The following is a 13332-nucleotide window of genomic DNA, read 5'->3' on the forward strand; positions in this document are numbered from 1 at the left end:
ACTCGTGATATCATTCCCACGACGCCATAGATGCGGGTATGCAAAAGAAGAATAGGCCGCTTTCTAGTTATATGCTATTGTATGGTATTTTACCGCCGGCCAGGGCGGTACTGATCGCCTCCTCTGCCACGACCGCGGCCTCTACCACCGCGTCCTCGAGGAGGGGGGCCTGAGTTTCCTCTTGAAAAACCTCCCGGTGAGGGTCTATAACTAGATGGAGGAGAACGGGAACGTTTGCGTTGTCTATTAAAGTCATCGTCTCGATCTCGGTAGTCTCTAGGTCGAAAAGGAGGCGGTGGTTCACGGGGTAAAGGGGGGAGATTCTGTGGCGGCGGAGGAGGGGGAGGCTGCTGTCCATGTAGACCTCGATTTTGGCCGAGGGCGCCTCTGAAAGTGATCTTGCCTCGCCCGCCGCGAGGGTTTGGCTGGGATCTCTTTCCATGAAGTACTAGCGTATCTTCATCGTCGGTTGGCGTTGTATTTTGTGGATGCCCGGCGCGGCCACGGATGTTCATTCCCGGATCATCTGCCTTCTTAGGTCCGATCACGGAATTGAGGTTGGTAATCACGGATGGGGTATAATCTTTCAATGAGAATGTGCTCGACGTTGATGGTACCTTCTTGAGAGGGCAATCTCCGAACAAATGGTTTTTGTTGGTGCAATAGCTGCATGATATGGAGACTTTGATTGGGCCGTCTAGAGGCTGTGCTCTAGGAAACTTCCATAATTTATCACAGTCGAATTCGGTGTGAGTATCAGAGCCACAATAATCGCATGGAGTCTCCGCAGCGGAGGCTTTCAAACTAGATGGGCAGTTGTGGGAATCGTGACCGGCTTCTCGGCAACGCTGACATCGTCTTACAGAGGGACATAGTCGACTCTCGTGTAGATTCCAAGCGCCACAATTCTCACACTAAAAAGAGATTAGCTGGGATGTAAGAGTTTCGAATGCAAGGTTAACAAACCTCCTTAGTTGGACAGATGGCAGCAAGATGCCCCTCCTGTAAGCACTCCGTACACGAGATAGGTCTCGTTAAATCGAGTTCATTAATGTTAGAGTTATAAAAGAAGAACCGAGCTTGTATCTCACGGTCTTTGACTTTGAGATCTGCAAGGATAGCCGGAGACGTTGTATAATCTGCAGCAAATTCGGCGAATGCCTCGGCTTTTGACTGCGGGGGAAGCTGCGTGATTGAGGGCTCTGAAAAAATACTACCAGTCTCTTGCGTATCTGGTTGATCAAGTTGGGTAGAGCGAAGATTCGGAGTGGCATCGACAATGAACGGAGGTGTGGAGAGAACTACATCATCCTGGGCGCCGTCCATGCCATGGTCATTGCTTTGCTGTCCAATATTCAACATCATTGAATCATCTCCTTCAGAAAGCTCTCCCGAGTCTGAACCATCCGAGTCATCGACAAAGTATGTTTTTGGTTTCTCGTTGTTGGCCTTGGGGCTAGGTTTGGTCGCACCAACATCGTCCTTGCTGGGTGCTTCGCCGTCGGAAGTAGACGCGCTGCGGCTCCTAAAGAACTTATCATTCACTGCATCAAACGCTGACTTGGCTTGTGGAGCCTTCACAACTGCAGCTGCGGGTTTCGCGCCAAGAGTAATGCGAATAGCAGAACGGCTTGCTTGATTCCAATTAATTGCAGGGGCATTTATCTTTCGTCGCTTGTTCATATTGTGCTCGGGTTCGTTGTCGCTGTTTGATGACTCGGATCCAGACGATGAGGTAGAGTTCTCTGGATCTACTTCTAGCGGAGTCGTACTAAATTTCGCTCCTTGGGGCACGAAGTCTTCCAAATCCTTCTTTGCCGATTTGTTGGGCTTTCGCGACTTTCTCTTTCCGGATGTAGAGGGACTAGGATTCGATTGTGATCGCGTTTGGCCGACTGAAGCAGTGCGCGAGTCGCCCTCGTCGTCGGACACGCCCGCCATCATCAGCTACGCTGTGCTGCACGCAAAAGTGAATATCTGCCGAACGATGGAGTTTCAAAAAAGTCACATCGGACTTAGGCGGGGGGATCGTGGTAGAAAATGGGACCGCGCAGCATACTGGGATACCAACTCGCGCGATACAAATTTCCTTCTCTGATCCCAAGTTTTGGGTTGCTCTCTGTTGTCGTTATCGGTTGGAAGCAGTCTTAATTTTTTTTTTTTTTTGAAAAGATTGGACTTGAGGAAATGGAATAAGGCACAAGCTCCAGCCAATCACATGCAGGGAAGTCTTGGCACGCAATGCTCTGTACTCCTCTCATACTACATAGTACAGTTCTCTCCGAGGAAGGGCTGCGAATACTGTGCACCTGCTAGTTCAATATGTATAAATAGCTCTTCGCTTCATTCCGCAAATTAACAGTCCTCAAGCAATATCTGGCAACCTATATATCTGGTGTCCAACGTTGTTGAGGATGGTGATTCTTCTCATATTCGCCTCCACAACTACGCTAACCCAGGCCGGGACGAACCAGACAAACCAAGCAAACAAACTCGCTGCGCTAGTCCGATCGGGGATGAAGTTTTAGCAGCTGTTTTGTTAGTCTGGCCTTACTGACCCTCTACTCTGGACAGCCAATACTCCCTCCCGAACACAACCACGCAATCGCCCCAGACAAACCACTCATTTCTTGCTGCCTGGTCCGAATTCAAACTATTATATTCCAACTACATCCTTCGTCTACTCTGACCTCGGACTTATCGTCTCTTTCCTTCTGCCTATCCATTCCTCACTACACACGACCTTACCAGTCCCTCTCCTTGTTCTTTTCTCCTCGGTCTCTTCACCGACGGAAGACGCTCGTACAACCTCGCCCTTTTTCGGAACTCCGCTGCCTGGACATCATCCGTCCTATATAGCTCCAAGCAGCGACTGATTCTCAGCTACGTGCTTGCGTCTAAATTACTCTCGGAACCCGCCCACTCGTCAACATCTACCTCTTCAATACCGCCAAACTGTCTTCCCTACTTATCCCCCGGACTATCTCCTTCCCGCCGGACGTCGACGGAGGTACCGCGCGGTCATCCCCGGATAGAAAGATGAGTGAGTCAAAAGGCGGAAGGCGGAGGAGGTCGAGCAGCATCATCTATCAGGAACCTATCGAGTCAAATGAACAAATGAGCGATCAAGCTGCTCTGCCTAACCTTAATGCCAATTGGGTTAATGCAAAGGGTGAGTGACTTGAGATGAGAGTGGCCCAAATGACACCGATGCTAATAGAATGGTGGTTAAATAGGTGCCTGGACGATCCATTTCGTCTTGATTGCTGCGCTAAAGATCTTCTATGATATCATCCCCGGAGTGTCTCAAGAGACATCGTGGACGCTCACCAATATCACCTATATGTTTGTCACATTCATCATGTTCCATTGGGTCCGAGGAATTCCCTTTGAGTTCAACGCCGGCGCTTACGACAACCTCAACATGTGGGAGCAAATCGACAATGGGGACCAATATACCCCTGCGAAAAAGTTCTTGCTTAGTGTGCCTATTATCCTATTCCTCCTCAGCACTCATTACACTCACTACGACTTGACCTCTTTTCTTATCAACTTTTTGGCTACATTAGGCGTTGTCATTCCTAAATTACCCATTGTGAGTGACGCCATCTCCGGCACATTTGAAAGATCTGCTCGTGCTAACCTCTACAGTCTCACCGTATGCGGATAGGTTTTTTCTCAGAGATCGCGGATGATTCTTAGCTTCATTTCTTGTGACATTATTACTTTCCTTTTGCAACAGTCTCAGGGACAGCGCTCCTTTAATATTCATCTCACTGGTCATCCATCTATATCGACAGAAGCCACTCATTGTCCACCGTAAATGAGCATAGCGTTTTGGCCGCGCGGCAAGCGGACTAGCATAGATAGAACTATATTGAGAAAAGATTAAAAATAAAATAACTTGGCATTTTCAACTGTCCGCGGTTTGGGTTGTTGAGTCCGATGGTCTATTGTCTCGGCGGCACGATAGAAGTAGGAGCCACAGCCTTTCAATGTACTACGTAATCTGTGAATCTATTTATATCAATAACTGCGACCTCTGAGGTCGAACTTTTGGAGCAATATCAGACAAGTCACATGCATCAAGCCATTTCGGGCTAGATTAGACAACCGCGTACCATGGGATAACGGGATAACGTATAGCGGCACAAGCCCCCTTATCGATAAGCCAGCGCGACTCTTTTGCACGCGCCGACTCAATTACTTCCTGGTAACACCTACCACTCACTGACGAGTTGACGTTGACGACGTTGACAGCTCACAGATGCCTATATGACTTGACTTACCATTTTAATCTTCCTTATGACAATGTCACGATTCCTCGGCAGCCAATCCAGCCCTTTCAGTCGTAGCCTCCATGGCCCAGGAGACCAAATCTGAATTTCGGGGCACGAAACCCCTCCCGTACGAATTGCGCCAACATTGTGCCATCTACTTTGAGGAGAAGCTATGTAGGTGTACTAGATGCAATGTCCCATGAACTGAGGAAGCTGATTATCTGATTGTCGCAGACTCCCAAGCTTTAACGCTGCTATTGCATATATTATCCTACGGAACCCCGACGCACGCCCCGGCATATGTGCCAGCCCCCCAGCATTTAGCGCTCGCAGCAACTTTGCTCGTGCACCCGACTACCACCACCAAAGCGAAATCAAAAGAGGAGAAAGACTCAGCAAGTGCGGCACTACAGCTACTCCGGCTCACCTTACAGTTGGTGGGACCGATCTCCTCGAAACTAAACGTTGCATTCACATTCACGCACTTCGACTCATCAAGACATGGCCGTCAGTGGAAGGTTGATGAGCAGACAACATCTGTCTCCGGATTTGATGACGACGAGACACCATTGAACCTGGACCTTGCAAAGTCAAAGTCCATATGGTCGCGAGCTGAGGATTTCTGGCATGCAGTTGGCTGGACATTTAATTGTTCGGTCCTATACCCACGACGCTGGGAAAGGTGGCAGATATGGCTTGAATACATGTGTCTGGCCATGGAAATGGACTGGATAGAGCGAGAGAAAATGGTCGTTGCAGACAGTGCGAACAAGTCGGAAGATCCGTTGAAAGACAGCTTGATATGGAAATTTATTGATACAGATACTACGGGTTATGGTCGGAACCGGCGTATACTGCGAGCTATTTTTGCCGATGGTAGCGCCACTGCATTAACTGAGTTTCGCGAGGTTTTCAAAAATGAGTTAAAAGAGCAGCAGCAAGGAGAAGATAATAAGACCCCCAACTCGAGGAAGAGAACAGAAGTGAATATCGATGAAGACGAGTATGGCGATTATCTCTTCCAGGATGAAGATGATTCAGATGTGCCGGACAAATCTACAAGAACTCGACCTAAACGTGCTCGTCGAGGTACAAGAGTCGCTGACCTGACTCTCATTGGAGAAACGGCAGCAAAAGAAGAACAGAAAGCGAAAAAGGTGGCGGATGATGCTCAGGCCAAGGGCGATGTCGCTGCTTACGGTGGCTTTCACTCTCTCGAACTTCGGCAACGTCTATTAAGTCTCTTGATCAAAGTGTCTCTAGCCATGCCAAAAACATTCATGCCCACCGATGCTCTCTACCACTTATTCGTGGAAAACATTCGACACCTCCCGCTCCCCATCTTTCAGACCTTTGTCTCACCGCAAACACTCCCCTGGATGACAGTAGACGCCCAAAGCACATTATGCGAGACCCTGATTCTGCGCATGCGAGAAAGCGCCGCTCCAAATTCAAATGATGCCTATCTGCATCAACAAAAACTCCAAGAATGCTACCTCCCGTACTCCGCCAATACAACCAGTGCAGTCGATAATGCCAAGTACTCGATTCTGCTGGAAGCATTGACTATTTTATTAGCTAGGAACGACGCGCTTCGCAACACCCCCATCTTGAGAGAAGCGGTCATGACGGGCAATGAGAGGAGAATAGCGAAAGCCGAAGCAGAGATTCGTCGAAACAAAACCAGTCGCAAGATGGAAGGCGATGAGTGGTCGTGGCTGGTTGAGAGTGCGGATCGGTTGCTTTATTTGGTGGAAGAGTTATTGCCTCAGGTTGATGTCTCGGATGAAGATTGAAATTGAAACAACTTTCTTAGATACATGTTAAGAGTACTCATTGCTGTAGATATAATAATATACTTGATTCAGAACGCTAAATGTACCATCGGTAATTGACTATCTAGAACACATACACATGAAACAAAAGGATATGTAATGCTAGCAACTCGAAAATTGGGTTATCAACAGAATAATATCTATGGCGGAGGACGAGGTCCTATAATCTGTCGCCTAGGTCCTGACACACCAAGTCCATTACCTCCGCGATTCTGACTATCGCCGCCCATATAGCCGTATTGATGCACATCCCATGCACCTTGGCCAGGGCCACTGCCTGTGCCAGACCCAACACCACGCTTCGCTGCATCAGCGGTCCGTTTCTGGTTCTCCTCCCATTCGCGTTGGCGTTCGCGCTCGCGCTCCATTTCGCGTTCAAGAAGTGACTTTGAAGCCCAGCCACCGGCTTTGGTCTTTTCCTGTGCGGCGATTCGGCGATCGTTCTCGGCATCGACTTCAGATGTTGTGGAGTAATCTTGTGGTCGGTGAGCGACTGGTCGCGATTGTACTGGCGCTGGGTTAGAGGCAAGGAAGCGGTCGACTCTACTGTCTCTACCACCACTATACTTGGAGGGGTCGGGAAGAGGTCGGGATGGCGGCGAAGCGGCCTCCGCTGGGTTTGGCAACGGCCGGGATGGTAGAGCAGGCGGCGTATCTTCTTGTTCAACAACGGGAGCAACATTCTTCTGTTGCTGTTTCCACTCAGATCGGAGGAGTTTCCTCTCTTCTTCTTGGGAAGTGAAATCATAGCTGGGTTGAACGGGTCGTGGTCGGCTTCGGCTACGCGAGCGAGCTTTACGTGCTGCTTCTTTGGCTTTGAGATCTTGCCTTTCTTGCTCATATTTCCTCTCGCGTTCTCGAGCCAGTTCGAGCTCTCTTTCCAGCTGTTTGATACGTTGGGATTCTGCTGACTCTTCATCCGTCTTTTGCGTCGCCTGATACTGGCTAAGGAACTGGCCATTCAGACGGGCATCGCTAGACGCTCGCTTGCGTGCTCGCTCCTGTTCAAGTCTCTCCGCAGCGTCTTTCTCTTCCCTCATCCGGTGTTGTTCCTCTTCCTCCCACTTCCTCTGCTCCTCAGCCCATCGTATCTTCTCGTTTTCAATTTCCTGGCGTTCCATTTCTCTAATACGTGCCGTTTCTTCCGCCCAACGACGCTCCTCTTCTTCCCTAGCGCGCTGCTCTTCTTGCTGTTTACGCAACTCTTCCTCTTGCCGTTGACGCTCTTCTTCCAATTCAGCTTCACGACGTCTTTTCTCCTTCTCTATAAGACTAGGTACGACAGGGCTAGGTGCTGTAATCTGTCGTCTAGCCCCAAAAGCTACCCCTTGGTTGCCCTGGCTTGCTCCGCCCATGTATCCGTACTGATGGATATTCCACGCCGGCGCAGTCGTTCCTTCATCTGATTTCTTGCTCCAGCTGCTTAGGGTTGGTGGCGGGGATGCCGGAGACTGTCCTGTCTTATGCGGGCTAACGCGTCCGGATGTATTATTCCTATTGGTTGGATCAAAGGTGGGCGAGCTGGTCTGGCTCACATTGCTAATGCCACGAGACCTGGTAGTGCCAACGCCGTAACTGGGTCCTGTTCCTTGCGGACTCATCAACCCACCTTTACTCTTGACTCCACCGATAGGACGCGGGAATTTGCTGGGCTGAATTGCATTGGCACGACGACTAAATGCGGCTATGCACTGCAGAACTTGCGCTGGGTCTTTGCGTTCGTATAGGTCAACGGTGAGGAAAACGTCATGGGGAGGTAAGCTCAAAGGCGCCATTTGGCAAGCGTGCAGAAAGTGAGAGATGTTTTCCATCTGGACGAAGGGCATTGCCGACTCTTTGAATTTCACGCCAGGGGAAACAGCAAGGTTCACTAATCTGTTGACTGATTAGTCTCATTCTAAAAGCCGTAAAGATATGAATCAACCATACTGGCACAGCGCAACTCCATTTTTGAGTGCATCTAGTAGATCTCCAGATGGTAGTCTCTCACGGAGAACCTCCTCGATCCAATCGCGTACTTCGTTCGCTGCCTGCGGAGTGTATTTGGACAGGCGCATGTTGCGCAAGTCTTTATCTAGACTTGTCACTGAAGCCATTTTGGAAATCTAGACGTTGTTATAAACATCCAATGCAAGATGACCAATATCAGTGTATATGGCAAGCAATATTTAGAAGCCTAGTTCCGTTTCAGGCCGGAATGATAGCGGGGTCTCGGTGTTGGGGTAGTAGTTGGGAAGTGTCGTTTGGTCAGCGCAAAGGAAATCGTTCATCAAATCAGATAAATTGACCTAGAACAAGGCAATTCGCAGCTATAACTCGTCAAGGGTGAGAGAGAGAGGTAAATAGGGAGTTGAGTTTGTTGTGGTGCGAGTTGTTTGGGAAAGTATGGGAGAGCGACTTTTGGCGGGCGATTGGTTGGTCAGCCCCATTAATGACGTTGTGTCACTTGCGTGCCAGCAAAATAATTCGGAGTTACGAGTTGCCGAGCAAGACGCCCATCATTAATTTTCTAGCCTCATCACCAACCATCAAATCAATCACCATCGCTTTCATGTTTTACATTTCGAATTATTGCAATTGATACCATTCACGATATATTCATGACTTTCTAACAAGCCATAAAGAGTGACCGTCCGAAGACGCGACCATCAGCCATCCAAAATAGAAAGTTGAATTCGTCACAACCAGCAGCGCAATGGTGAATAGTCTGTGGTTCAAATGGAAATCCCTAAAACTTCCATGGAGGAGGTCTTGGGTAGTTGGTTCATACACATTCTCCCTGAATTTCACGGATCTGAACTGAAATACTCCGCGACCAGGCCAGGATTTGTCCGGTAATACCTTCTGGGAATTCCGCGATGCGCTCAACTCCAACCGAAACCGCCGTATCGTCAAATACAATCCCAAAGCTCACTACGGAGATGTGAAGATTACCCGTATGCGAATCTGTTCATAGAGGCGAGGAGAAAACTTTTGGCTTACGATGAAACAGCACAATGGCACCAATGGCTCCGATACGTCCGCCACGAACCCCCAAGTATCGAGGAACAGCAAAGAGATCTCATCCGACAAGCTCAAATCAAGAAACTTGCGCAGATCGCAGATGAGAAATGGGCAGCTAAGCCGTCGTTCATGGACAAGCCGAAGACTCAGCAACCTACACCTGCTACCCGAACGAGCGATCAGACATTACATCCTACGGAACCAGCAGATCCGATATCCCAGCGACGACCTGGTGTTATGAATCAGACACAGGGGGGAGATGAAATCCAGAAAGAAGCCGATAAGAACAAAAAGACAAAAGGTCCTGCAGCAAAGGTCCCGACAGGTCCGGGAGAGAAGTGGCAACCAGAGGCGTGGATACCAGACGCAAGTCGAAGATAAAAAAAAAATTACCAGAGAAGTTGCAGTCAGAAAACAACATTCAGCAAAAACTCCAGACTGTTGATACTATGCTCTTATCAGAAATAGATTAAGCGACAGACCAAACGTCGCTATAACGGGCAGCCATCCAGACGAATGTCTATTTTCACTTGTATATACCAAGACTGACAAGTGCCTCGCATCTTTGGCAGTATATGTAAAATATTTTAACATCGAAATTCGTGGCGACGAAAGGAAAGTAACCTTGGAAACCTTGGAAGAGGCGATGAGTGATCTATGTATAACAGATGTATAACAAATTGTAAACGATAATTAGAATGTCCTATTGACCTATGTGAGCATACTTAGGTATTAATTTTTCCACAATATATTCAAGAGACCTCGCAGCTCTACTATACTTCACCTGACATGGTCTAAACCGTTACGTTGAGGAGAAAACTTTTGAATAATGATAGTAGTATATATTTCAACTGAACATAACATATAACTAACTAACAGACATTGATGCAATGTTTCTATAAGACAACATGTTTCAAACGACAAACGCCCGACCTCTAAATCAAATAGGTATATAAATAGTACAGTACATGTATTAGGCTAGATGAACAAATATCCGTATTAGTAAGATTAGCATAGTACGGCTTCTAAAGCCTCAACGTCGCCGCCAGCATTCCTGACAGCTAGAAGGGCAGCCTCGCTGAGTTTTCTGCGCTTCTCACGGGCTTCTTGCTCTCGGCGAGCCTTTGTCTTGGAGCTGCCGCTGGGTGCAACGCCTGTAAGGATCTTTTTGCTGTCATTTGGTGTGAAGTTGACAAATGACACGCTTGATGACCCCTTGCCGCCCTTGGTTGGAGTGTTAAGTTTGACAGGCTTGGGGGCTGACGTAGAGTTGGAAGACAGCTTCCGGACGTGGGTACGTCGTGGGGTGGTGTTCTTCATCCCGGCGTGCGATTTGGGTGATGCCATGTTTGTAGGAGATAGTGACGGAGTGCGCGACGGCTTCGCGATAAATTGTTGTTGTTGTTGGTGGGTGGGCTGCGTTGCCGATATGTAAGGATGATGCGAGAACGTGGGTTGTTGATGAGAGGTTGTGGGAATGTGCGTCGCGGTTGTGGAATGTAAGGGTGCCGCAGATGAGAAAGCATCTGGATTCGCGCCAAGATCGAACGTTGAGCCGAAATCTATCATGAGACCCCCTTGGAGTAAGTCTTGGTGGTTTTGTTGCTGGTGTTGGATTGTGGGATTCAAAGACGGCTTGTGGCCAAGGGAAGAGACAAGGTATGAGTTCTGATTTTGAGGCTGCGAAACACGCGTCGGTAATGGTGAGCTCCACCAGTGACCATCGTTGCCATTAAGGTCAGATGTCAGCTGGAAGGAAGACGCAAGGGCGTCTGCATGCCACGCGTGTAACTGCTGTGAGTCCGACGATGACGATGTCTGAAAGATGTCATCCACAGGGGGTGGCGTTGAGCTGTTCTGGTTTATAAAGCTAGCTTGTTGCTGCTGTAATTTGTTGGCATACATGGCTGATGCATAGTGAGGAGAGAAATCTGCTGAATCTCTCAAGAGGTTCTCTGAGCTCGAATTGAGGTGAATACCACTGTCACGTCGCATATTCTCATTTTGAACGAGGATATCTGATGGCGGAGGTGATACTGGAAGTCGCTCGTCACCACGCAACTGGCTGTTAAATTGCTGCAATCGAGCAGACCAATTCTCGGGATATGCCATTTTCGACCTCTGAAGATGCGCTGAGCGCATCAAGCTTGGAGAGGAGCTTTGTTTGCGATGCAGAGTAGCAAGATCATTCGCTTTCCGTACGCGGGCGTTTTTAGGGGTGATTGGAGCGCTCTTAGAGTGGACTTTGCGACTGGGTGTCACTGGAGGAGAGGATGGCGATGTAGACAAGAGACCAAGAGCTTCGGGAGACGACTCTTCAAGGCTTACAGCATTAAAGCCAGAGACAACCTCAGAGGGTTGCACTGTGTCGTGGACAGGTCTGGGCTGATGTAACTGAAAATCATTTAAGGAGTCTTGTTGTACTGTCCATGCATCCTTACGCCAACTTTGCGGTGATGGTTGTTGGAAATGCTTGGATTCAGAGGGTGAAAGTTCGCCACAGTCACTGGCAAAGGGGCCCACAGAGAAGAACTGGTCAAAGTCACTGCCAAAGTGGACGTCTTTGCTCCCGTCACCACTAGCAGAGGGGTCTGAGTTGACGTATTGGTTGAATAAGTCATTGAAAGAATGGTCAAACGCTGGGGCGAACATGTTGAGGACTGGGTGGGCAGTGTTTTCCGCTTTTGGTTAGAGGAAAATGTCATGGATCTATGGATAATGTCGTTGACGTTTTCCAACGATTGGTGCAAGTATACAGGCTGTCAAGAAGTCCCCAATTAGGGCAAGATTGATCGACCAACGGAACCGTTGGATAGGGCAATGCGGTCTTCCGAAGATCCGAGATTGAGGCTGACTGCAATGCAAAAGAAGCAAATCAAACAAACACAGGAAACGATGTTTGACACTTGATGAATGGATGCAAAAGAAACAAAGTAAACAAACAGACAAGAGGCGGTATTTGAAGTGTGTGTGCATGTCCAACCAGCCTCCGACTTTCGAGACCGCATTCCAGAGTGTCTAAAGAAAGAGTCTCGGAATGCTGCTATCACGACACATCTCAGCCAACATGTCGAAGATTGATGGTGGAAGAGCCTCTCATACGGCCATTTGGGATGGCTGGCATTCCAGTCAAGTCCTGTCGGAGTATGTTGAAAGGCCTCGGCATAGCCACAGAGAGGAATGTCCCAAGTCACTCCTTCCAAATGCGGCCATGTCATAATGTCGGGTCTGCTACTGCGGGTCTCCAGATTCGACCAGTGACCAATAGATGGTTTTTATGTATAGAAAACCTGGTGTGGGAACCATTTGTCTTGCAGGCTGGATCCTTGGTTTCATCGGCTAGAACAAGACCTGTCCCTCAAACACGACAGCGTTAGCTTGGAGAAGACTAGTCGTATGGTGACTGAGGGTGTAAACGTCATGCACAAAACCTGAGTCAAGAGAATCGATACACATAGTCTGTATATCTGGCATACATTGTTAAACACCATAGATAAAGAGTAGTGAATCCTACCAATCGTCTCGTCAGCGGCTTTTCTAGTCTCTCCACAATGCCAAGCAGGCAGGTCCTCGTCCTGACCAATGTTAGCCTTCTCATGTCCGGCTCATCGGTATGTCAAGACTCCAAGGAATGTAGACAGCCAGCTTCAGCAATGTCAGTATTATGTATGCTTTGGGACTGTCCAGGGCAAAAATGAGAATTTGCTGACCGCGAGGACCGTTATGTTGTCATTACCATCGGAAATCTAAAGGTAAACTACTCTATCGCATGTTGGATCGCTACATGACACGGATTGAGATGCTCTAGTTGGCTGACAACTGGGCTTTGATGGTAGTCCGTGACGAGGAAATGTTCTTGAATTGAAATTATCCGACAGAAGTCACTCCGTGTTGCTTTTTCTTATCTGGACAGAGTGAATCTAAACCCGGAAACCAACCTGAATATTATTATCCTTGGATGAGGGTTGAACTGTTGAACAACCAGGACATGTCACTTTGCCGGCAGACGCAGTGAGCGAAGGACGAACCTGAACCTTGACTGGATCATATAGCTTTCTGTCATTTCTGAAGAACCTTTAACCACAGATTTTGTTTCATGTTATCTTCTTGTGAAAAGAATACTATAATGGGATACTTGTAGACACCAGTCTAAAAATATCAACGAGTGGCCCTTTGGCCAATCACATTATAATGACTTAGGTTTCTCTTTTTGA

The 13332-nt window shown here is 48.3% G+C and overlaps 6 protein-coding genes across 6 annotated transcripts; 3 read left to right on the plus strand and 3 right to left on the minus strand.

Annotated features, from left to right (window-relative positions):
- Nucleotides 1-89: 89 nt before the first annotated feature.
- EYB26_004208 (uncharacterized protein) lies at nucleotides 90-1941 on the minus strand (the record flags this gene model as incomplete). The annotated part of the gene is made up of 2 exons (XM_054263502.1): nucleotides 90-914; nucleotides 967-1941. The coding sequence occupies 2 exons, from the start codon at nucleotides 1939-1941 to the stop codon at nucleotides 90-92; spliced, it is 1800 nt and encodes a 599-aa protein (XP_054119477.1).
- Nucleotides 1942-3039: 1098 nt separating this feature from the next.
- Nucleotides 3040-3702, plus strand: EYB26_004209 (uncharacterized protein; the record flags this gene model as incomplete). The annotated part of the gene is made up of 3 exons (XM_054263503.1): nucleotides 3040-3172; nucleotides 3237-3595; nucleotides 3652-3702. 3 exons carry the CDS (start codon nucleotides 3040-3042, stop codon nucleotides 3700-3702), a joined length of 543 nt encoding a protein of 180 aa, XP_054119478.1.
- Nucleotides 3703-4360: 658 nt separating this feature from the next.
- EYB26_004210 (uncharacterized protein) lies at nucleotides 4361-6076 on the plus strand (the record flags this gene model as incomplete). The annotated part of the gene is made up of 2 exons (XM_054263504.1): nucleotides 4361-4454; nucleotides 4515-6076. The coding sequence occupies 2 exons, from the start codon at nucleotides 4361-4363 to the stop codon at nucleotides 6074-6076; spliced, it is 1656 nt and encodes a 551-aa protein (XP_054119479.1).
- A 179-nt stretch (nucleotides 6077-6255) lies between these two features.
- EYB26_004211 (uncharacterized protein) lies at nucleotides 6256-8211 on the minus strand (the record flags this gene model as incomplete). Its single annotated transcript, XM_054263505.1, has 2 exons — nucleotides 6256-7990; nucleotides 8045-8211. 2 exons carry the CDS (start codon nucleotides 8209-8211, stop codon nucleotides 6256-6258), a joined length of 1902 nt encoding a protein of 633 aa, XP_054119480.1.
- A 599-nt stretch (nucleotides 8212-8810) lies between these two features.
- On the plus strand, nucleotides 8811-9499 carry EYB26_004212 (uncharacterized protein; the record flags this gene model as incomplete). Its single annotated transcript, XM_054263506.1, has 3 exons — nucleotides 8811-8877; nucleotides 8935-9051; nucleotides 9108-9499. The coding sequence occupies 3 exons, from the start codon at nucleotides 8811-8813 to the stop codon at nucleotides 9497-9499; spliced, it is 576 nt and encodes a 191-aa protein (XP_054119481.1).
- A 627-nt stretch (nucleotides 9500-10126) lies between these two features.
- On the minus strand, nucleotides 10127-11770 carry EYB26_004213 (uncharacterized protein; the record flags this gene model as incomplete). The annotated part of the gene is made up of 1 exon (XM_054263507.1): nucleotides 10127-11770. One exon carries the CDS (start codon nucleotides 11768-11770, stop codon nucleotides 10127-10129), a length of 1644 nt encoding a protein of 547 aa, XP_054119482.1.
- Between the last annotated feature and the right edge of the window lie 1562 nt (nucleotides 11771-13332).

This window comes from Talaromyces marneffei, chromosome 3 (genome assembly GCF_009556855.1).
Source record: "Talaromyces marneffei chromosome 3, complete sequence".
Classification (NCBI taxonomy): Eukaryota; Fungi; Ascomycota; class Eurotiomycetes; order Eurotiales; family Trichocomaceae; genus Talaromyces; species Talaromyces marneffei.